The following is a 22471-nucleotide window of genomic DNA, read 5'->3' on the forward strand; positions in this document are numbered from 1 at the left end:
AACCTTCAAACTTGAGTACATGTTTTTAAGGGACATGGTCTAATTGCTTGGCTAATTGGCTGGTATGAATCGTTCTCATTTGTTTTTCTGGACAGAGAAATTATCTTGTAAAATAGGGTTGTTGAGCTGCTCCCACCTGCTGGAATCATCAAAGCTTCTCAGAAGAGTTTTCCTTGCAACTTGGAGGTTGTGGAATGCGTCCCCAGCCCATCTTCTCTACCCTTAGCCATGGAGACTCAGGGTTTCTCAGTCTGAGGAAGTGAGCTTTAGTAGGACTCGTGGTGGAATGAGAGGAGGCTCTTCCGCTTTCTGGCTCAGACCGAGGAAATGAGCCTCAGGTTCAGCTCCTTACATCCATATCCACGTGGAAGGAGCTGAAGCCTTGGGCGCCACCCCTCCCGCCCCCCTCCCCAAGTTTAAACTCTGGAGGTCTGGAGGTCCTAGTTTCAGAAGCAGGTCAACAACCTCCTAAGTTGCCTAGGATCAAGGAGATGATTTTCACCCTATAAGACACTCTCTGTTCTAGAAAACACCGAACCACAGAAATCCATGCAGTGAAAACTGCTGCCCTTTTCTTTTGCAGGCAGCTTGGGGTGGAGGGCTGCTGATGTCCCGGAAACACAAGTGGAAGCTGAGCGGCGTGGAGAGGTACGCTGATTTTTCTTGCAAATGATGCAAATGGGAAAACTAAATACGAAAAAGCAAATTACCACTCAATTTCCAGGGATGTTTGGAGCGAGGTGAGCAGCTCTCAGTGCAGTGCTGTGTGTTTGCCTGGTGTCGTCATTGCCCTCGTGAATACTCTGTGTAAACAAACAAACAAATAAAACCTCAGAAATAGAATCCCTTTTCAGCTGACACAGGTAAAACGGCTCTTGGACACTGAGATTCCTAACAAGAGGCTCATGGTTCAAGTGACCTTCTTGGAGCCTCTGAACCAAAAACCAAAAGTGTTTAAAACTCGCAGGCAGCCCAAATTTTTCTAGGGAGAAGACTCAAGGCATTCACACTCCGTAAATGGATAATATCTGTAGGTCTAGAGAAGCCAGTAAATAGTTCTGCAAAGCAAATAAGCTCCCCCATAATTTTTCAGTAGGAAAGTCTGGGTTTGGGGTTTAATATGGCCAGTTTACTTATGTAGGACATTCCTGTGCTAACACCATCTCATGGCCTCATTCCCGTAATCAGTTTTTCCTGACACTGTTCTGGTTGATGGTGCAAAGCACGTCAATGGGGCAAAGCACATTTCATTCCAAGGCCAAGCAGAAGACTGTTAAGAAAAGCTGCAGAACTCAAAGGAGGTCATATCTGATTAGCATAGAGCATTTTCAGGTCTGAATTTTTTAAAAAGTGCAGAATGCAAACTCAGCCCCAGGCTTTGGTTTTGGGCCACGTGAAGTGGGGCACACCCAGTTGCCAGTTTTCCCATCACAGAGCAGCAGCTCAGCAACCACCAGGAACCCACACTCCAGGTGGCCGAGAGCCCTGACTTCATCCGAGGCTGCCAAATGCCCACCCTGCCCTGCCAAGGGGCCAGATGCTGCCCTGGAAATTTTGCCACTGGCTCTGCCTGAGGCACCTGGGCACAGCAGCTGCTCCAGGCCCAGGAGAGAAGCTGACAGAGCTTGGGGACGTCAGTGAGCACACCGGAGAGCAAGGCCAGATGGAATGTGCAGACACGCTCACACCCAGAGAGCCCACGGTGCAGAAAGGGGCTCCTGGGGCGGACTCAGGGCACCCTGCCGGCCTGGTGGACAGAAGGCTGGGGAGGAGGGGGGATCCCACCTAGAGCTGTCCAGGCTCTGACTGCAGGTACCCCACCAGGTGTGGGGAGGTGAGGGTTAGGGCAGGCATGCACCCAGAAGTTTAAGGAGCAGGCGATGGTGCTGAGCAGGGAGAGATGATTTAAAAATGCCTCCCTGGGCATCAGAACAAAAATTCAGGAGCTTTTGAGAGTGGTGGTCTTTACACAGTACATTTCTGATTTTCTTTCTGATTGGCACAAAAAATGAGTGGCTGTTATTCTACCTTCAGTGCTGCTTGTGACTCCCAGTGTTGAAAGCCACAGAGCAGCCCCCACCCATTGCTACTTGAAAGCTCATTAAATTACCTACCCTGAGTCTTGGAAAAATGAACACCCACACGCTTCTGTATCAAAGACTGTTATTTCAGAGCAAAGCTTGGAACATGGAGTCCTCTCTTACTGGCATGATGCTTGAAACCATATTGTGATTAAGTCTACCAACCAGAATAGCCAGGCACAAAGTCTCCCTCCACCACCCTTGTACCAGAGAAGAGCCATCCTGCTGGCTCATTAGCAAAAAGCCCGCTTGCTTTGGTGAATAAGACTTAGGACCAGTGGAAACCCAGGGGACATCATGTGCACATACACAGTTTAGGGAGGAAACTTGCCCCACTTGGGGGTGTCACATTCTTGCAAGCATTAGAAATCAAAGATGAGATTCACTCTCAAAGTGGAGGAAATCCACCATCCATTCTCACCCCAAATCCAGAGGTTCCCAGGGGTCCCAGGGATCCCCAGCTGCTGTCCCCATGACAAAATACACAAGGAGGCAGAGCCCTGCCTGGTGTCTCCTTTGAGAACCAACTAATGGCTCCTCGTGAACACTGGCCAAATTTCTGGAGTTGGGGCAGCTGCAAGGGGGGTGCCAAGAGCCCCAATACTGCAAGTATGTTTCTGGGCATTCCAAACAGACCCTTCTTGACAACCTCCTCATAGCAGTTTTCTGCTTACCTGGGACCATCTGTCGCTGTGTCTACCCCCAGAAGCTTTAGGGCCCAGCTGAGGGCTCCACGTGGCTTAGGCTGCATCTCCGATTGCCCTCGCTCCCCGCCAACAGCCAGATCTGCGCCTGGACAGGGAGTGAGGGTCTGTGATACCCAGGCCCCTGCCCTCGTGCTGTGACCACGAAGAGAAACATCTCTCTGCAAAGAGCTCAGAACCCAGCTGGGAAGACAGTTAAAAATGGGTTCAAAGGCAGGAGGAAGCCAAGGCTCAGAAGACCCAAGAGCAAGCGGGTTGGAAAGTCCGGAGGAAGGAAGGATTAACTCTCAACGGGGCTATTGAAGGGAGTTTGGCCGTGGGGTTGGCGTTGGAGTAGAAAGTGGGAGAACGGCATTCAAGCTAAAGGGGCGCCATGAGCAGAGACGCCAGGTCTGACGGTGCAGGGGTCCTTGGAGAAGGCCTGGAGTAGTGGGCCTGGACGATGACCTGGAGGGCAGAGGGTGCTGGAAAGCGAGTGGAAAGCCCAGCGGCCCCTTCCAGTGGGTCCCAGCCACGCGGGCTGCCTGCAAAGCCACATCAGGATCACCTGCGGGACTTGGCATTGAACATAAATCCCTGAGCTGGAATCAGGTGCCACGGCAGGGCTTTGAGCCACAGAACGAGATCATCTCACCTGCATTTTGCCAACTCCACTCTGGGTTAGAGAGGCAAGGAAGCAGGTGCTAATGAGAAGCTCTTACCAATGCCCAGATGCGGGGGAGAGATGCTGAAGACATGTGAATTGGGTCAGGAAGCAAGCAGAGGAGCCCAGGGGAGGTGAGAGGAACAGACCTGGAAAGGGTGCCGGCAGGAGAAGGGGGAAGACGAGAAGGAAACCAAAGAAGACTCCAAGGTTTGGGGGCTGGATGCCTGGGAAGCAAGTGGTGCCAGAACTGAAGCACAGTGTGGGGTCTGCTGCGTTTGAGGTGCAAATAAGGACACACGGAGCTGTCTTCCAAACAGCCTGGGGCATCTATCTGGGTTTCTCCAACTTTCCAAAAACCACAGAGGCCACGTGCTTGAATCCCACAGTGAAACATTTTGAAAATGAACCTGAGGCTGTTTTTCAAGAAATTGCTAACGTTGCTCCAACAAACCAAGGCCAGCTCCTTGAATCACCCTGTGCAGCCCCCCCAGGAGAAAGACAGGGCAGAGAATTCAAGTGACAAGGTGTTGTGGCCTTGGCAGGTGCAATTTTAGAGGGATAGCTAGACCACCGTACAGAAATAAGCACATCTGGGGAAGGGAGGAGAGCTTGTCTCTCCATCAGCCTTCCTCAAAGGCAAGCCCAAGTTTTATCAGGGTTAGACACAGAGCAATAGAGAAGCATAGACTATTATAGAATGCTTGAAAGGGTGGTGGGCCTGTGTCCAGTGTCACAAAGCTAGTAAAGGACAGCTGGAATCCACAGCAAGAGTCAACCCTATTTAATGCTTATTGCATATCAGGCACAGTTTTAAGCTTTCCCTAAAATTTACTTATTACTCCCCTTTTACAGACAAGGACATGTAGGCACAGAGAGTTTAAGTAACTTGCTCAGGGTCACACAGCCAGGAAGTGATGGGAACTGGATGCAATCCTGGACTGCCTGGCCCCTGAGCTCCCTGCTCCTCAAGTCTCTGATCTACAGCTTGGAGCCCCTTGGAACCTGGGCTTCTTGACTCCAGGGTCTCTCTAAAGCAAGGAGGGAGCTTTGCAACACCGCAGGTCCATTATTATTCATGAAGCCATTTAGTCCCCTCTCCGGGGGTAGTGTCGCTATTCCAGTCCTTAATGCATCTGATGGCTCATGACAGAGCCAAACAATAAAAAATAAAAGGCCAGAAGACGAGCCAGGCCATTCCTCTGCTCAGATAAAGGCCCTGGGCCAGGAAGTGTTCCCCAACTTCAAGGATGAGCGGGGTCTTTCCGAGCTGCTCACTTCTCCCCAGGCTCCAGCCCCTGAGTGGGGGGAGCAGGGTCCACCAGGGGAGGGGCGGTCCCTGGGCTTTGTCCCCACAGCTCTGTGTGGCTCTTCCCTTCTCCTCCTTCTCCCCGGGAGGATGCCCCCTCTTCTGGGGGGCTTTACATGCCACAACCCTCATCTGCAGGATGTGGGAGGCTGGGAGAGGCGGGCAGAGACCCCGAGCCCCACACACCCCTGGCCTGGGAGATCCCTGGGGGTGCGGGTGGGAGGTCGGTGGGGGCAGCCGGAGCAGCACCCTGGAGCACCGTGGAGCTGGGGGAGAAGTGGAGGAAGGTGCAGAGAAAGTGCTTGCTCTGGGCCTTAGGAATGGGAGGGGTTGAACAGGAAGGCGCTCCAGGGCAGGCCCAGGGGCACAAGGAGAGAGTCCTCTGAGAGCAAAAAGCATCCGGTGTGACGAGCATGGGTAAAGGAAGGTGGGGGACATGAATGCACGATGGGGCTCCCGGGGAGGGCTGCCCCAGCCGGACCCTGCGGGGAGAATGGAGGCTGCAGGCAAAGGAGCCGCGGGCTGGAGGGAGCGCGGGGCTGGAGAGAGGCCTGGAGAGAATCCGCTGGTGGAGGAGGAGGTGGGGACCCCGTGTCAGTGCAGACACCATCACTGTCTCCAGAGTAAAATACACCAGCTCTGCCACTGCACCACCGCCGCTGCCACCACCCCTGCTGCTACTACTACCACCCCCGCTGTTACTACCACCACCTCTGCCACCACCGCTGCCACTTCCGCTGATACTACCACCACTACTACTATTACTACTACTACCACCACCACTACTAGTATCACTACTACCACTAGCATCTCTACTACTACCACTAATACTACTATTATTACTACCACTACTATTACTGTTACCGCCACCACTACTAACTCTACTACCAATAATCATCATAGTTAAACGCTCTGGGGCGGTGGGTACAAGGCACCCGTTTGAGAGATTTGGGGATCAATCACATGAGGAGCCGGGCTGGGCGCCCTCCCGCACGCGGATGAGGGTCCCCGGGAGCGGGGCACTGGCCCGGGCCTCACCCGTGCACGGAGCGTGGTCCCGGGCCCCGGGGAGCAGCGCCCCCAGCCTCACGCGCGCGCCGCGGTTCATTCGGTTCCTTCCAGGGCCAACTCGGTGACGTGGAACCCGCACAAGATGATGGGCGTCCCGCTGCAGTGCTCCGCGCTCCTGGTGCGAGAGGAGGTACGTCGTCAGGCCCCGCGCCGTGGCTCTCCCGCCCCACACCCCGAGGGGCTCCTCTCCCCAACTCCCGCCTGGAGGGAGAAGGTCTGGCGCCTGCAGGAGAAAGAGGGCTCAGGGGCCCCAACTGTAATACCTAGACTTTGACCCAAGCTCCGAGTTTCCATGTGATGCGCCCTTCCTCAATTGTGCCTGGTGCTCCCGAAAGCCACAGACCCTCTGCTTTAGTCTCTCAAGAGATTACATTTCCAGTTTCTTCTTGGATGTGAGAAGGGATCGTTTTTACCAGAAGAAAAAATATGCATGATTAAAGCTAATGTTAGCGTTAGGATCAGGCATTTGTATGTATACAGGTGTGTGTGTGTGTGTGTGTGTGTGTACCACATCTCCCATAATTATATTATGTTTACTATTCAACACCACGTTCAGAAAGTAAGGCTGCTGGACATGCGTTAACTAGCAAAGAGCAGCGTACACAAGGACCGCTTTCATTGCAAGATACTTCTGTTCACAATTCCCTCAAGCCCCCTGTCACTTTGCACCCCCACATCTGTCTTACCACACCCCAAGTCTGAGTCATATCTCCTCAGTCCTACACTTGTTTAGTTTATAAGACCCAGATGAAGAGCTTCAATTTATCCCTATTATCGCATCAGAATTGATAAAGCATCCCCAGATGATAGGGATTTTCAAATATTTATTTTAATTACTTTAAAAATATTTTGCTTTTTACTAATTATAAAACCAGCACATGATTATTTTAGAAAACTTGGGCAGTAAAGGAAATAAAAAGAAAATTGAAGTCACCTAAAATTCTGTCACTTGGAAATAGACATTATTATTGTTTTTAAATGTTTTCTCCCACAATTTTTCTAGAAATGTAGATATATATACTTAAAACAAAATTGCTATCACATATCTCATACATACATGTTCATCCTTTTTTCATATTTAACACTTTATTGAGCATGATCTTCCAAAATATGACTTTTAATGGCTTCATAATACTCTATCATATAATTTAATTAACCATACCCCATATGGTTAAAATGTTAACCAATATTTTACACAGTGGCTTGATAAAAATCCTTCAGCATACATCCTTGATCACATTTCTGATGATTTTCTTAAGATAGATTCCTCAAAGTGGGACTTCTGGGTTAAAGGATATTATTATTTCTATATTTCTTAATATCCACTGCAAATTTAAATCACATGCCTTCTATGTCGCCATCAAAATGATTAATACAAATATCGACATGGCATAGAAGACAGAGACCTCTCTCCAAAATGAGATGAATACGTTGAAAAATATCCTTTCAAATTGGATTCCTACCAGCTAAAATCCAGTTCAATATGTTATATTCTACTTATCTCACGCAATCCTCAGCTATATCACTTGACAGCAGAAATGCTGTAAAGTTTCTGTTACTGAGATTTTAGCCAGATCTTTGATAATGTCTCCCATGGTGTCCTGACAGAGAGAAGGGGAAATGCAGACCACGTGAAAATACAGTTAAGAAAATTTGGAACTGACTCAGTGATTAAATGTGGGTTGGTAATTTGATGTCATCCAGGATAAAGCCTGGTGGCTGGGTGCCTAGTCCTGGACCATTCAAAATATTCATCGATGGTTGCAGCAAAAACATAGAAGCTTCGTAATGGTTCAGGTGAAAGGAAGCTGCAGGATAGAGTAAGTTTTTGTGTAATGGCAGAATCAGAATACAGGGGTGATTTTTATAGGCTTGAACAGTGAACCACACGCAAAAAGGGGAAATTGTTATTGGTGATAATTATAAGGTCAAGCTCTTATGTCCACATATAGGATGGAGATATTTCAACTGGAGGCAGATGTGTTTTACACATGGCTAAATAGCTGCACTTGTGAAAAAGGCCAAGACTTTAGGTTGAACTTGCTTGGTCAGCAATGAATCAAAAAATATATATAACATTCTAAAAAAGTTCGTGGGATAAAAGAAGTGAACGATGAGGGGGTGATAGTCTTCTGCTTTCCTCAACCTGGTTAAACCACAGCAAGAATGGTTTACTAAGAGTGTTGCCAGTTCGTATACGGGACTCGACCACGCTAGAGCTCAAGGAGTGGAGAGCAATAGGTAGAGATGTAAGAGGAGCGGTTGAAAGAACTAAGGATGTTTAACTGAGAAGAAAAGAGAAACTTAAGGGGCTGAGAGGAGGATAGTGGTCAGTATAGCTTGAAGAATTCTCAAGGCGAAGAGATTGGTTTTTGTCCTTGAGGCTTTGGGGGATGGAAGGTTAGTGATACTCGGTGGTACAGATCTGATGGAAAATCAGGCTATTCAATGGTTTTAGGTATAACTTGGGGTTGACAAGAGGAATCTAAAAATTGAGCTGTCCAGTCATGAATGCTTCATGTGGAAATAAGTTCATCATCAGAAGAGGTGATTAAAGAGATTGGACAACCACGTATTAGTAGATGAGATTCCTACATTGGGTAGGACTAGGTTAAATGAGCTCTAAGGTCCATTCCACATCCAAGAGTTTGTGAGGCTCTGACGTTTCTCTTATTGACACCCAAGGAATAATGAGGTTCTATAAGATTATAGTAAGTATTCTGTGATAAGAGAGATCTGAGTTTTTAAAAGCTTGAGAAATATTGGATTAAAGAGTTTAAAACAAGCTGCATTACTTCAGGGCTTATCAGAGCTTTTCATATGCTGAAATGTATAGCAAATATCTAAAAAGATGAGATCTATGATATCGAGCTCCTAAGTTGATTTGACCCTGGAACCCTCTTTTTGCACAGCAGCTATTCACGTGTTTAAATAGTTTGGGACATGATGGGCTACAACCTTTCAGTGGTTCAGAACCAAAATATCGCCTCACCAAGGCCCTCTCTATGAAACACACCTCACTTTGACTCATGCTCTTGTACCATAAGGCTACTGGGACTGACCAACTTTTTAGAGGTCGTAGTTTGGAATTGTTTTTCCTTTCCCAGTTGGAGCTGGTCTGGTGTATCCACAAGTCCACACTCTCTGTGCCCATGAAACAAACTAGAAGCACCTGCTGCAATTTTCCCTTCTTCATCTGGTCTTCAAGTGAATTTTCTTTTTTCAAATTCAGTGTCTTCCTACATACACATCCCCAAGACAAATACATTGCATTTATTTTTTTTAGTGTCAAAAAAAACTTAATGGATTCCAATGACTATGAAGCTTAAACTACAAAGTTCTGTTTGGATAATGTTTTTTAAAAAGTTTTCCCTTTTAACTTCAAATAAATGGTCACGTTTTCATCTTTTCTTCTCTTGCCATGAGTCACAAGAAAAACACAAACCAAATGCCAAAGCCTCTGTAAAATCACAATTATACTGTAGATCACGAAAGTGTCAAAGGCTTCCTGTGGCTTCTGACAAATTGAAAGGGGCTGAGTGCTCTAGGAGGAGACTGGAGGTGCGGTTTAGTCAGAAAGCATGATTCATTCACTGTTCTTTGGAACAGTTCTGTCACACCACCACCCATTTTCCAGAGTAGGGTTATGATGTCGGGGCAAATTAATGGTCATTGTTCCACTGCAGAACGATGAAAATTTCCATTCTAACACCCATAGGCAATTGAGTATAAAAATGCTCTACTGAAGTTCAGACCCTCTTACGAGAGGCACATGGCATTTGAAAGGTTGGGTATTTAAATAGTCTCAGAATAGCAAGGTCTTTACTGTTGCAGATTTCAGCATCTAAGAACGATAGCAATGAACTGTCTTGAAAACAGTGCCTTCCAAAGACAGCTCAAACTCTGACAGCAGCTAAATGATAAAGGACTTGAACTAAATATGGACAGAATACTGGAAGAACTGCGCTGATAATATATTACAGAACCAACGAGTTTCCAAAATATTTTAACTACAACAAAACCAGAACATCAAGTTGTCCTCCCAGAGAAGAAGCATGGCATTGATTGGTTTTGATTGTTTTCTTTTGTTCTAATATAAATGCCTTGTCTTAAAAGGAAGGGTAAATGCATATGCGTATGCTTGCAGTTAACCTCTGGTGACGTTGGAAACCCAGAGCCATTTGACCCACAAAGTTGACCTATCATAACAGCTTGTCTTGCCCAGACATTGGTCCCATTTTTTTTTTTTTCATTTAATTCTTACTGTTTTCTTTTCCCAGGATGTACATCTCTTTTTTTTTTTCCCTTAATAATTTATACTGCAATGCAGTCGAATAGAATACTCGATAAAGTCAGAAGGGTTTCCTAAGTTTTCTCTTCTCTCTTTTAGGGACTGATGCAGAGCTGCAACCAGATGCATGCGTCCTACCTCTTCCAGCAAGACAAGCACTATGACCTGTCCTATGACACCGGGGACAAGGCCTTACAGTGCGGGCGCCACGTGGATATCTTCAAGTTATGGCTGATGTGGAAGGCGAAGGTGAGCACGTGTGGGTCGGCCGAGTGGTGACTGAAAGCAGAAACTGGGTCCGGTGATCTAGTACTTCATGTTACAACGCTGATTTCCAAACTGAGAACGGCTCACCCCAGTTTAACTTTCTTTAATCCTATATCTAAATTCTACATGGAAAAGAATATCATACCCCACCCTTTTCCCCTTTTAAGCCAAATTGCTTGTTATGCTTGCTCCTCTAGAAAACAAATCCATTCTGCTTTATAGGACAGAACTCCTTGATTCTTAACAGTTTGATTTTTTTTTTCTTGTTTTCTGTTTTATTTTGTTCTTCTGGTCCCCTGACCCGTTTTTTAACTCAGTGATTGATCACTTGGGTAGGTTAATGCAAATCTGTAAATTATATGCTTGGAGAACAAAGAGGATAAATAAGGAACCCCTGATATGGCTTCTTTTTAACGTTTCAAAAGATAACATCTGGTTATAAGGCTTTAAAAAAAAAGCCTGAAGCACCTAATCACCTCCTTTTGTGTGGTTCCTCTGTTTACTCAGAATTTAACTGCAGGTGTCACTCCCCTCTCTGAAAGGTAAACTGTAAGGAATGGTGTGCAGCTCTGATCAGACCTAACTGTACCCTTCAAAGAGCACAAAGATCATGCTTAAGTGTAAGCAGGCCGCAAAGCCAAACGATCTTTTTTTTTTTTTTTTTTTGACCGGACTCCTAATTTAAATGTCACAACTCAGTGACTGCCCGCCTGGTTCATTTCTCTCCCACAGGAGACAATGGCCAGAGCCAGCTATACTGGCTATTTTAAAAAAAGAGTACATGCAGGAAACCTGACATCAGGAAATGAGGAAGGGAAGCTGGCATGCCCTGAGGTGCTGGGTGTTGGCTGGACGGACCACACATTTAGCTCGAAGCTTTCCGAGTAGCCAACACAAAGAGGGTGGCAGGCTCAGCCCTGCAGGAACAAGCAAGCTCCTTGGCCGGCAGGGGTGCCAGGTTCTGGGGCTGGAATGACGTATGAGCCTTTTTCTCAGACTTGGGTAAAGAGCTATGAATCGTGTCCGCAGCAGCCAATTCTGGGTGTGCTGTCGGCTATACAGTTTCTCAAGGTGCATGGCCTTGTCAAGACATTTTAGAGAGGGGGCAACAGACAAGAAAAAGAGGGTGCTTGGTGGGGGAGAAATGCAACTCTTAAGCATTAGACAGAATCTTCTTTAAGTTCATTCTGGAAAATTGGCAGTTCAAAGGAAAAGATGATCTGGCTTCATGCAGAAACAACCTGTAACTGGTTTACAGGTGTGGATGGATGCAGATCCTTCAGGCCACCCTCCCTGGTAGTACTGGCCCTGCTGTGTTTCTTTAAGTTTTGTAGTGTGGGTTGTAACCTCCCCGGCGGCTAATCAGAGCTGGGCAGAGGCTGCCTTCCGCTTTTGAAAGCTGAGAGCTCCCAACACCAGACACATTCTGTCTTTCATTGGGGGGAAAAATCAAGAATATATTCCCAAGCTATTTTAAAATGAGGAAGTTTTCATTTTATTGGTAGATGGAAACTACAAAACGATAAACATAAATATCAGGTAGTAAGTAGGTCAAGGAAAGCCTGATCCCTAAATATGATGCAAGTTCCCCTTCCATCGAGAGCCATTCTTTTCCTCTCTTTTCCCTGTGGGGATTCTATTACGATGATGAGCTTTAGCTCTATTTACACAAAAACGTTTCTTTCCCTGTTCACCAATTCCTGCTGTTTTTCCATTGGAAGCTTCCTCTCCAGTGTGGTGTGGCCCGTTAGTTCCTAGAGAAATGACTCGGGGGACGTCAGTGGGCATTAAACAGCAGGACCAGATGAAGCCTGAAATAAGCACAAAGGATCTAGTTTTTAAAGTGCTGAACTAAAGGCACCAGGAGAGGAGATGAAAAGAGGAAAATAAAAATCACAGCGGCTTATAGACCTATATATTTTTAAAATTCCACCTGCCAAACCTCAAGGATCCAGGCATCTAATGCTGCTGTGTTGCAAAATGAAATGAAAGCAATTATTAAAGCAGAAGGCCCTGTGGAACAGAGGTGAGGATGCTTAGCACTGTCACACCTAAAGCTCTCTAATAATGTCAGCCGGGGACGGAGAAGGCAGCCTCTCCCACAAAGGAGAACCACCAAAGGCTGAGAGCCTGTTCTATCTTTCATCCCCATGGGAATGAGGAAACCATCTGTAAAAGAATGAGGAGGAAGAGGAGGATATCATTAGTCCAGTAAACCATCCATTATCAAATGTGCCTGGAGGACATAGTGTTCAAATTCATCCACATTTCCCTCTTAGTGACACAAGCAACGTGAAAAACGGTCTCCTAAGTATAAATCACTGCTCTTCAGACTAATGTGTTACTGATTAACGAACTTAAATGCCCCGTGTCAGCCACTGGGCTAGGTCCAGATAACTTGCATAGGGTAAACGGATGCAGAAATGAGCTCGCGGATGTGGGAGGGGCAGAGGCGTCCCACATGGGAACGAGATTTGTAAACCCGTTGTCAGCAATGACTCCTGCCTGCCTTCAATCCTGTTCGTACTTAGTAACCTTTCATTTTGTCTGTATTTCATTAGCGAATCCTACAACTTAATGGGTATTTTCCATGTGGACAGATTTCCTCGGTGTCTAAAACTCAGCAGTAGACAAAAAACAAACTTAAAATTAGTCCCCCTTTTCTCAGCCTGCAAGGATGGCCTGGTGTGCAACCATTGGGGTGTTACAGCGAAGCTGTGTGCGTATGTGGTGACACAAAGCGGCAGGTTTCCCTGCAGTTTTCTGTGATTGCTCTCCCTAATCAAAAATGGGGTAGCGGAGGGACCGGTGAATGGCTGGGCAAAAAGTAAGAGGAGAAACCTATTAAAGGGAGATTGATTTTCAGCGTCCTTTGCTGAGTAACAACATTCATTTTCTCTAATGTATTTTACTAAAGAGTTATGGGGCATGTTACTGTGCCTGATGTGAAACAGGAGGAGGCTACAATTTTCGGCACATGTACAGATGACCATCCCATAAGACAGGATATAGCAGGTGGTAAAAGAAACACAGATGCACCTTGAGAATCTAAAGGATGGGGAGCTCATTCCCGTTTGAGAATCAAGCACCATTTATCAAGGGATGGCATTTGAGATGGATCTTGAGCAGGATAGTTTTAGCCAGTGGAGATGGGAGAAGGTCATTCTGGAAGAAGGCATGGCCAAGCTAAGGCACATCGTGTGGGACTGGTGGGGAGCCAAAATTGACGACAGGATAACTGGGGAGCTGAGGCCCAGAGATGAGAAGTCAGAGAGCCCGAGGCAGTGGCAAAAAATAGGAAATAGCAGCAAGGGTTCAGGCGTTATTCCAGAAGCAGCATCACAGGGCAGAGAAGAATCATGGCCAGCACTCAGGAGATGTCGGGGTCAGAGGGGACACAGAGATGAGCAGCCAAAAACGTGGGAGACAGTGGGATCATGAAAAAGAGCCTAGATGTTGTTCCCCTTCCTGAAATTCTGCTATGAGAATCTGTATTTTAAACACAATTAATCTGGTTCTGATACAGATGATTCCCCAAGCCCTACTTTGTAAAATGCTGCCCTGGAGCTCAAAAGTTATGCTTTCTTTCATTCATTCAGTCCACACATATACATTGAGCACCTAAAATGCTCCTGTTTCTGCTCTGGGGGAGTGAACAAGAGAAACAAAAATCTGAGCCCCTGTGGAGTTCCAGCGTACGTGTGTGAGAGCCGTGGGGGGATAAATATGCGCTGTTCCCCAGCAGCTCCCACAGCCCCCCACTGGCACTGGGGGTCCAGCCTGACACTCCGGAGACCCCATCTCAGTCTTCAGCCTCCTTTACATGATTTGATTTGGAGAGCGATACTATTTTGACAAAGTTTTGAATGCGTCTTTGTCATTTTCACAATAAGAGCTGAGTGGCATATACCAGCCACTCTATAAATATTTGGTGAATGCCTTCATTTTGAAGAATCTCCTAAAAGCCTTCAAAAGCATGGATGTGAAAGCTGGCCCTAATTCCCATAAATATCCGCAGGAAAAGGGCCTGCTCCCCATGTCCACCCCTCAGGTACCCCTTTAACCCCGCCAAGGAGGCAGCCACTCTGCTCCTGGCCATGCCGAGGGTGCGGTCCTGGACGGGGCAGGGCAGAGGACTCCCATCAGGTTCCCGGGCATCCCAGTGCCTTGGCCTGCAGCCAGGTGCTTTCTGGAGCATCCATTTACCTGACCACATCCTTGGGCAGGAAATCAGGCAGGGTGTCCTCACCCCCTTGTGGCCGGGAAGATCAGCCAAGGCCACAGGGCAACAGAATGGGTACATGGTGATGATGAGGTTGTGACCATCTGTTTAAATCCTTGAGATGAGAGGCATGAGTGCATCCCAAGTTATTTTGGCAGGATTGTCAAGATTATCTTGGTTTGTTTTTGCTCCTTTTTTCACATTCTTTTTTTCTTTATCTTATATTTTCAATATAATAACCTTTGCTTCTGTATAGGAGAATTGTGAGAAAAATAAATATGTCTAATAGCACAGATGCATTTAAAAGCTGTACAAATACAGGATTTTTTTTTCATGAATCATTTAGAGGGTAAGACTTTTTATACCATTTCACAAGATCCAAAGGGCCAAAGGATCTGGTTTGGATAAGAACAATTAGCTTCCCTCCTTCCCCAACTGCCAGGTCTTTCCAAAGGGATCCTCATTTCCTTGTACCCACAGACTCGGGGAACACTGAGGTGGGTGCTGGGCATTCAGGCATCTGCTCAAGTCCGTCCTTGGGGTCACCAGGAACCAGTTGGCCTCCTGGAGCCGATCAGCTGGGGGCAGCAAGCTCTGAAGAAATGAATTCCTGAACCCAGCAGATTTCTTTAAAGCATCTTGCTCTTAAACATGTGTCAGAAGTTAGCTAAGATGATGAGTCCTTGTGTAACAGGGCTCCCTCTGGCTTCCAGGCTGGATTAGCTCACAGGCCGGTGCCAAGTGCTCCTGGGATGAGCAGTAGCTGTTTTTCTAAGCTTTCCATTAGTGCTCCATAAACGCTGAAGGAAATAGGAAAGCCATTTTGAAAAGTAATTCCCTGGCTGCAGTTAAACAGCTCCAGTCCAAGGCTGTTTTGTTGTTTTTCATAAGTCCAGACTCCAGGCTGCCAGAGTTGGAAACTAAAAACCTTTTTGATAATGTTCACCCATTACAATCACGTGAGTCATTTATCTATGAAGGAGAAATCTAATGAGCTCTGCAGAATGGCAGGCTAATGCAAAAAAAAAAGAAAAGCCTCTGCTTGCTTCCTAAGATTCGTTCATTCATTCATTTACAGCATATATTCATAGAGCATTCACTCCATTCTGTAACAGGGATACATTGGTGAGCAAAGCTGGGGTCTGGGGCAGAAAAGGTACATGATGGGTGGGGGGTGGGCCTCTTATTAGCAGGTGAGTAACCCCCAGCCCGCCTGCTATTCACGGCCCTCCAAGATTGCTCCTGGGAAAGGCGGAGGCAAATTTTTCCCCTTGAGTAATCAAAATCATTGCCTTGGAAATGGAGGCTCGGGAAAGAAAAAGTGCCACAAGCAGAGTAGTTAGAAAATGACAGGGGACAAGAACACTTGAGGAGGAGAGCATTAAAGTGGAAAATAATAGCTGGAAAAGCTTCTGGAAACACCGACTCTGGTGGGAGAAAGGGCCAGAGCAGAGCCGAGACAAAATGGCACCGTAATGACGGTCTCCAGAGGGATCGTTGCATCCTGCCCCTGCCCCTTTCTCAGCCCACCTAATGAGCTTTGTTCTCTCACCTAGGGCTCCACTGGGTTTGAAGCGCAGGTTGACAAGTGCTTGGAGCTGGCAGAGTATTTATACAATATCATAAAAAACCGAGAGGGATATGAAATGGTGTTTGATGGAAAGGTATGTGCTCCGATTTATGCCGTCCCAAAAAGTTAAGTCAATTTCAATTCCTATCTTTGATAAATTTTTGGATGTAAATGATGTACCTTGCAGGTAAGTGGGATGATTACAAAGGGGAAGCTAAATGATGATGGGTAGATTTTCTGAGCTGGAGCAAAAATCAAATGCAATACTGACGGTACATTGTGCAAGTCAGACACTCCGAAGGCAGTTACTGATTTAAAAATAGGAATTGTATTGTGAACCGAGCCATGTAAATAGACTTCAAATGTCCTTGGGATTTTCAAAATTGCTGTTGGGGCTGCTTGTGAGTGTCACTTTCCTCTCTGCAGCCCCAGCACACAAATGTCTGCTTCTGGTACGTGCCTCCAAGTTTGCGGACTCTGGAAGACAATGAGGAAAGAATGAATCGCCTGTCAAAGGTAAGCAACAGAAGACTCTTCGATTCATCCACTGGTGTGTCTGTTGGACCTTTCCTGGGATGTGGCCTATGGGCAGACTCAGATGTTGGTGCAGTGGCCCCATGCCCTTCTGTGGCTTTTGCAGGGCCAGGATGTACCAGGCTGGTAAGTATATCAGCATTTATAACAAACCCATTTGCTCCTGCACTTTCTGAGGGTGAGTTGATGCCCTAAAATTAGTAATTAGGGGATGACTTTTACTGGCATCACAAAGCAGCAAGCACGGTTCCGAAGTTGACTCGTCTCCCGAGGGAAGCAGGTGCTCAGTCCAGGCACAGGAGAGAGTCCTGGGGGCTTCAGTTACAAGAAACAAGTTTCTAATCAGGAAACAGAGCTGCTGCAGACCCCGCTGAGAGGCCAGGGTCAAGGCTGCCCTGGGGGGTCTTTAGAACTATGGTGGTCCCAGAAGGTAACGGAGCAATCATAGTAGTGACCGCCATCTATAGAGCGGGTGGTGTCCCATGCTCACCTGTCATGGCTCAGGTTGCTTACCTCTCTTTGCAACCTGTCAGGGGAAGCACTATTTCCCCTTTCCGCAGATGGGGAAAACAAGGCACAGGGAGGAAACACCAAGAACGGTCGTGGAGGGAGATCAGTGCAGGGGCTGAACCCCGCAGGGCTGTAGAAGTGGAAAGCTGGGGATGAGCCCATATATTTGGACTCAAGGTTTTGTATTGGTATTTAATTTTTCCATCTCCCTCTGCCAGCCACTGCCAGGAAACTTAGCCGTTTTCCCCAGTGCTAGGGACCCTGGACTTCCTCACTGACCTTCCAGAACACTCTATTTCCTTCTGTGTAAGAAAGAACAATGGTGCGGCCCAAAGCAGGGGGGGTTTGTGTGGCTCTAAAATCTTCAGGAAAGCTCTTCAGTTTTAGCTCCTGCCGTTAGCAACCCAGGATACAGCTCCTCACCAGGAGGAGAGGCACACGTGGTTGAGGACTTTAAATCGAGACTTCTAATTAGTGCAGGGGTTTGCAACCCGGGCTTTACTTTAGCATCAGCCCTAAGGTTTTCAAAAAGTCCTGGTGACCAGGTCTTAACCCCAGAGAATTTAAATCATTTGGTTTGGAATGGGCTGGGAATGGTTCTAAAAGTTCTCCAGGCAATTCCAGTGCACAGCCAAGTTGAAAACCACTGATCTAGAGGAGCAAATGGAAGGAAGCTTCTGGAACAGAGGTCAATGGGTCCAGCTGTTTGTAGTGCTTGAAGTTTTAGTGAAGGTTTATTCTAGAAAGTCAAGTCCAAGAGGTGGGAGGGAGTACACAGGAGGAGGGAGAGCACAGAGAATATAAAAGATAAAGACAAAAAGGGGGGTGGGGGGTCTGCTATCATTTGAGGAAAAAAAATCATATTTTTCCTGGAAATTTTATGATAGGTAAATTATCTTAGCAATGACTGTTTTTATATAAGTGAGTTAGAAATTAGATGTTTCCATTTATAATGTGTTTTACTTCTTTAGTGAATCCACTGACCAGACAGACAATGTACTAAGTAGTTTAGCTAATTTCATTTGTCAAGTCAAATTTTTAATTGCTGAGCTGAGGGTTGTTGCAAGATGGGCATACAGAAATGAATAGATTTTTTTTGTAATTTTCTAAGCAGATGTCAACGTGGAGGTCCCCCCATAAAATACAGCTCTCTCCAAATACTCATTAGATTTTAGCACATCAAATTTCCTGAGATGGAGAAGGAGATTATTTTGGGGGGACAGCAATTAAAATGTTAGTGAACAGTTTTTAGACTGCTGATAAAGTAAAGCCCTTAAAATATAATTTCCAGTGACTGGTAAACTCTTCACACACTGAATCGCAGAAGGAAAAGAGCTAAAGCAAAATAAATCATCTGTACTGTCAAATATTGTTGTCATAGCCACATGTGGCTATTTAAATTTAAATTAAGTAAAATTGAATTAAACTAAAAATTTGGTTCTTCGCCATTTGTGTCTAGTAGCTATGGTATTGGCAGTGCAGACTTAGAAATTTCCATCATCCCATGAAGTTCTATTGGTCAGCATTGCTATAGATCCAAAATGGGGGAAAAGATGTGACGTTTTCTGTGCAAGGTGTGAGAAATGAGAGAACAAAGTTAAATTCTGGACCCGACCAGGTAGAGGAATTTCCCCTTATACCCTCCTGTCTGGCACATAGCTCAGCATATACCAGGTGATCAGAAAATGTTTGTTGAACTAACATATCTTCTGCATATTCCCAAATAGTGAAACATTGAGGAAACCTACAAGTGGGATCTAGGCCTCTGCCCACAGCGCACTGGCTGAGAGACTGATATCTAGATAACAGACAGTTATTATTAAAGCAAACATGGCCAAATCTTCTTGAGGGAGGTGAGGACAAGAATCGGGTTGGTGAGTTTCTGGTGCCCGGTCAGGACTGAGTGCTCAGGTCGTGCCTCGTCACTGAGACAAAGTCGATGGAGAAGGCCTGGGGTCCTGGGGTCCTGGGGGACACGGCCCTCTGCAAATTGCCTGGGGCACAGGGAAGGGGCAGCAAGGGGGCTCCATGCAGAGGCTCATCAGATAGAGTCAACAGGCAGGAATGCTCGTGTTTCTGCATCTTCACCATCATCTTCTTCTTTGTTTTTGCTCTTCGTTATACTCGGTCATTATCTGCAGCACTTCCATCAGCTTTTGTAGTCCAGTACTGACTTTCAAAAAGTCAGTGGATTTAAACACAGATTGGGAAGCGGGTAGTTGGGCCTCATATTTAAGATGCCTCTTTTAAAGTCTATGCTGTTGGGTGTAATGGGGAATTTAATGGGTGCAATTTTAAGATTTACACTATCTTATTTGTGTTTATTCTTCTGTTCTCTTTTTCAAAACTTTCTGTCTTCAGAGATTTAAAAACAAAAAGTGTTTCATATATGTGGTGCAAGCATACAGCCCTGTGATATCTTGTAAGGTTATTTCATGCTTTACCTGCTTTAACCTGAGCCCTCTTTGGAGGAAATAAATGTGGATTCAGGTTATGGAAGGGTTCCCTGGTTCTTATTTTCTAAAGGATTGAGAAAGCTAATGGCACAAGGGAGAAAACAATATCCTAAAATTGGTAAAATAGTGTCTTAGTTTGCCAGCGCCACTGTGACAAACACTGCATAATGGGTTGGCTTAAAGAACGGGGATTTATTGTCTCATGGGTTTGGAGGCCAAAGATCCAATATCAAGGTATCGTCAGGGCTTTCTTCTAGAGTCCGTAAGTGTTCTAGCAATTCTTCATCACATGGCCATCTCTCTCTCCTGCTGTCTGCTCCCCTGGTTTCTGCTGGCTTCTGGCTTCTACTAGCTTCTGGCTTCTGCTCCCATGTCCAGTTTCCTTTGCTTATGATGACTCCAGCCATGTTGGGTTAACGCCCACCCTGATTCAATCTGGCCTCATCCAAATAGAATCTTTCAAGATCCTATTCACAAGTGAATCCACAGCTTAACTAATACTATCTTCAAAGGTCTTATTTACAAATGGGTTCACACCCCCAGGACCAGGGGCAGGACTTGAACTGGCTCTTGGGGGACACGCTCCCATCCCAGCAGGCAGCCCCACTGGACTCATGTTGATTAGGCCCTTAGTGGATTCTTCAGCATGCAGCCCCTCCTTTTCCCGACTTTCTTCTTCAGCTAAACCAAGAATGTGAACAAAAAAAGTCTAGAAGCAAGGAAAAACTTTAAATATTCATCAGAATAGTCGGAATCTTATTTTCCTTCTTAACTTGCAATTAGTGATTATGTAATTAAGTAGATATTCCATGTTCTTGCTCATTTTAGTTCACTGGCATTTTCTGGAAACAACCAAAAGTTATAAGTATTTAGACAGCTGTGATTTTTGCCAACTCAGCTAACTTGAGGAATGGGGAGAATTCAATATCACTTTATTCCCAAATCTATTTGGGATGGTGGCTAATAACATTAGTCTTTTGACCTTTGATTAGATTTATCTGAAAAGTTAGGGATTATTGTCTTCCAATAATTAGTGCCATTCCTATGTGTTTTTGCTTGGATTGCCCATGATAACTAAATCAGAGTTTAATTCACTGAGTCAAGCATTGTTACTGTTTTACCAGTTCTAAAGAGCTGACATGATTTATTGCACAAACAAAACCAAGAAATATTTATGAGTCGTGTCGATTTTTTCTTAAATTCCTGCAGCCACCTTTCCTAATTTATGTCTTTTCTTGGAGAATGTTGACTTGTCTTGCCTCACAGTGCAAAGGGATACATTTCACATCCTTAGGTTAGAATTCTAGTAGATCCATTTTCAGAACTTAATCCCAGACTTGAGAGATTTAAATTCTTTTTTGTATTTCTTCCCTGGAGAGAACCTAATGCTTGCAGACCACTTTTAGTTCTTTGGGTGAAAGAAGAATCAACCCAAAAGAAACCTTCCTCTTCCATTATCTCCCCCATAGAGTAAGGAAGGGGCTGGAAGGACATAAGAACTTGTCTAGACTCAGAAAATCTCGGGACTGGAGTCACCATCCTACACACCTTGGTTTGTAGATGAGGAAACTAGGTCCAGAAGAGGAAGGAGCTGGTGAAGTGAGTGTGACGTCTGCCTGCTGGTGATTAACCAGTGGCTGTAACCAATGCAGAGCCTTGCTGATTACCTGCTCTAAGTACAAAAGTTTTGAAGACAAAGACTTCCTTGTAAACCAGAGACTAAGAGCTGATATTCAGAAGTCACACATTCATAGTAGCATTGCATTTGGATGTCATTATCCTCCATTTAAAATGGATGAAACTGGGATGAAAAGGCTTGGTCCCCATTTTGAGCTGATACTGAGTATACGCCCATATAAAATGAGTCTGAAGCTTCTCTGATGTCTACCATTTCTGGGTTACCTGCTTGCAGCGATAAACTTAAAAGAGCAGATGTGTTATTTTTGCAAACTCCAATGGTAACTATATATGGACAGCTCATAGGTACAGACCCAAGTTGAACTCGTGCCTCTTCCTAGATGCTACATTTTATAGTCAGTAAGGACTCCCGGAGCCCTCGATGTGCACCCAGCACGGTGTGGGTCAACAGAAGAAGGAAAAGGCACTGTTGCCGCCCTTCAAGGAGCTGACAGCTGATGTAGGAGAGATAAAATGTATTTTCTCAATAGGCAATTAGAATGTAGTCAGAATCTAGGGGTAAGGATCAGATATTAAAATCTTAAACGAAGAAGATGCTAATGGACTGGAGAAATCAGAGCAGGCTCGTCGAGTTTGTACCATGTGGTACAGTCTTGCAGTGTGTTTAGCATGAGAGCTCGAAGGGTAAAGGAATTCTAAGAACAGGGAACCTGTGTGCCCTGCAAGACTGATGACCAGTGTGAAGGGATAAATATGTGTGAGGTCCATTCAGGAAATATTGAATAAATGGGTCTTGTCAGAGCCAAAGATTCACTCTGGTGAGCAGTGGAAGATATGTCCTCAGGGCCAAAGAGTGTGGACTTAATTTCACAAACAACAGAGAATGACTGAAGCGGTGATTATCAGTCTGGCACACATGTGGCAAAGCCTTGTCTGTGCTACTCTTCTGTGTGTTAAATCCTTTGTGGATTCAGCTTTTTATCCCAGCCGATCCATTATCATTATTAAGGAATATCTTTCAAAATATCTTATGAGTTGGGGAATTGCAAAAGGAGAATAAAAAGAAGCTAGAAAGCTTTGCGGTCTCAAGAAAGTTGCCAAATGTCTACTTATTTTCCTACATCACTCAGTATTGAGGCTCACCTCTTGGTAACAATTCTCTGGGCTGTATTTTA

At 45.6% G+C, this 22471-nt stretch overlaps 1 protein-coding gene across 2 annotated transcripts in view; it reads left to right on the plus strand.

Moving 5' to 3' along the window:
- GAD2 (glutamate decarboxylase 2) overlaps window positions 1-22471 on the plus strand; it is a 77263-nt gene that overhangs the window by 50793 nt on the left and 3999 nt on the right. For both annotated transcript variants that reach the window (XM_037837891.1, XM_037837892.1), the window contains 5 exons: window positions 584-648; window positions 5860-5938; window positions 10199-10348; window positions 16145-16252; window positions 16585-16674. In XM_037837891.1, the coding sequence (XP_037693819.1) occupies window positions 584-648; window positions 5860-5938; window positions 10199-10348; window positions 16145-16252; window positions 16585-16674 (492 nt within the window). The remainder of the gene's footprint in view (window positions 1-583; window positions 649-5859; window positions 5939-10198; window positions 10349-16144; window positions 16253-16584; window positions 16675-22471) is intronic.

This window comes from Choloepus didactylus, chromosome 5, assembly GCF_015220235.1.
Source record: "Choloepus didactylus isolate mChoDid1 chromosome 5, mChoDid1.pri, whole genome shotgun sequence".
Classification (NCBI taxonomy): Eukaryota; Metazoa; Chordata; class Mammalia; order Pilosa; family Megalonychidae; genus Choloepus; species Choloepus didactylus.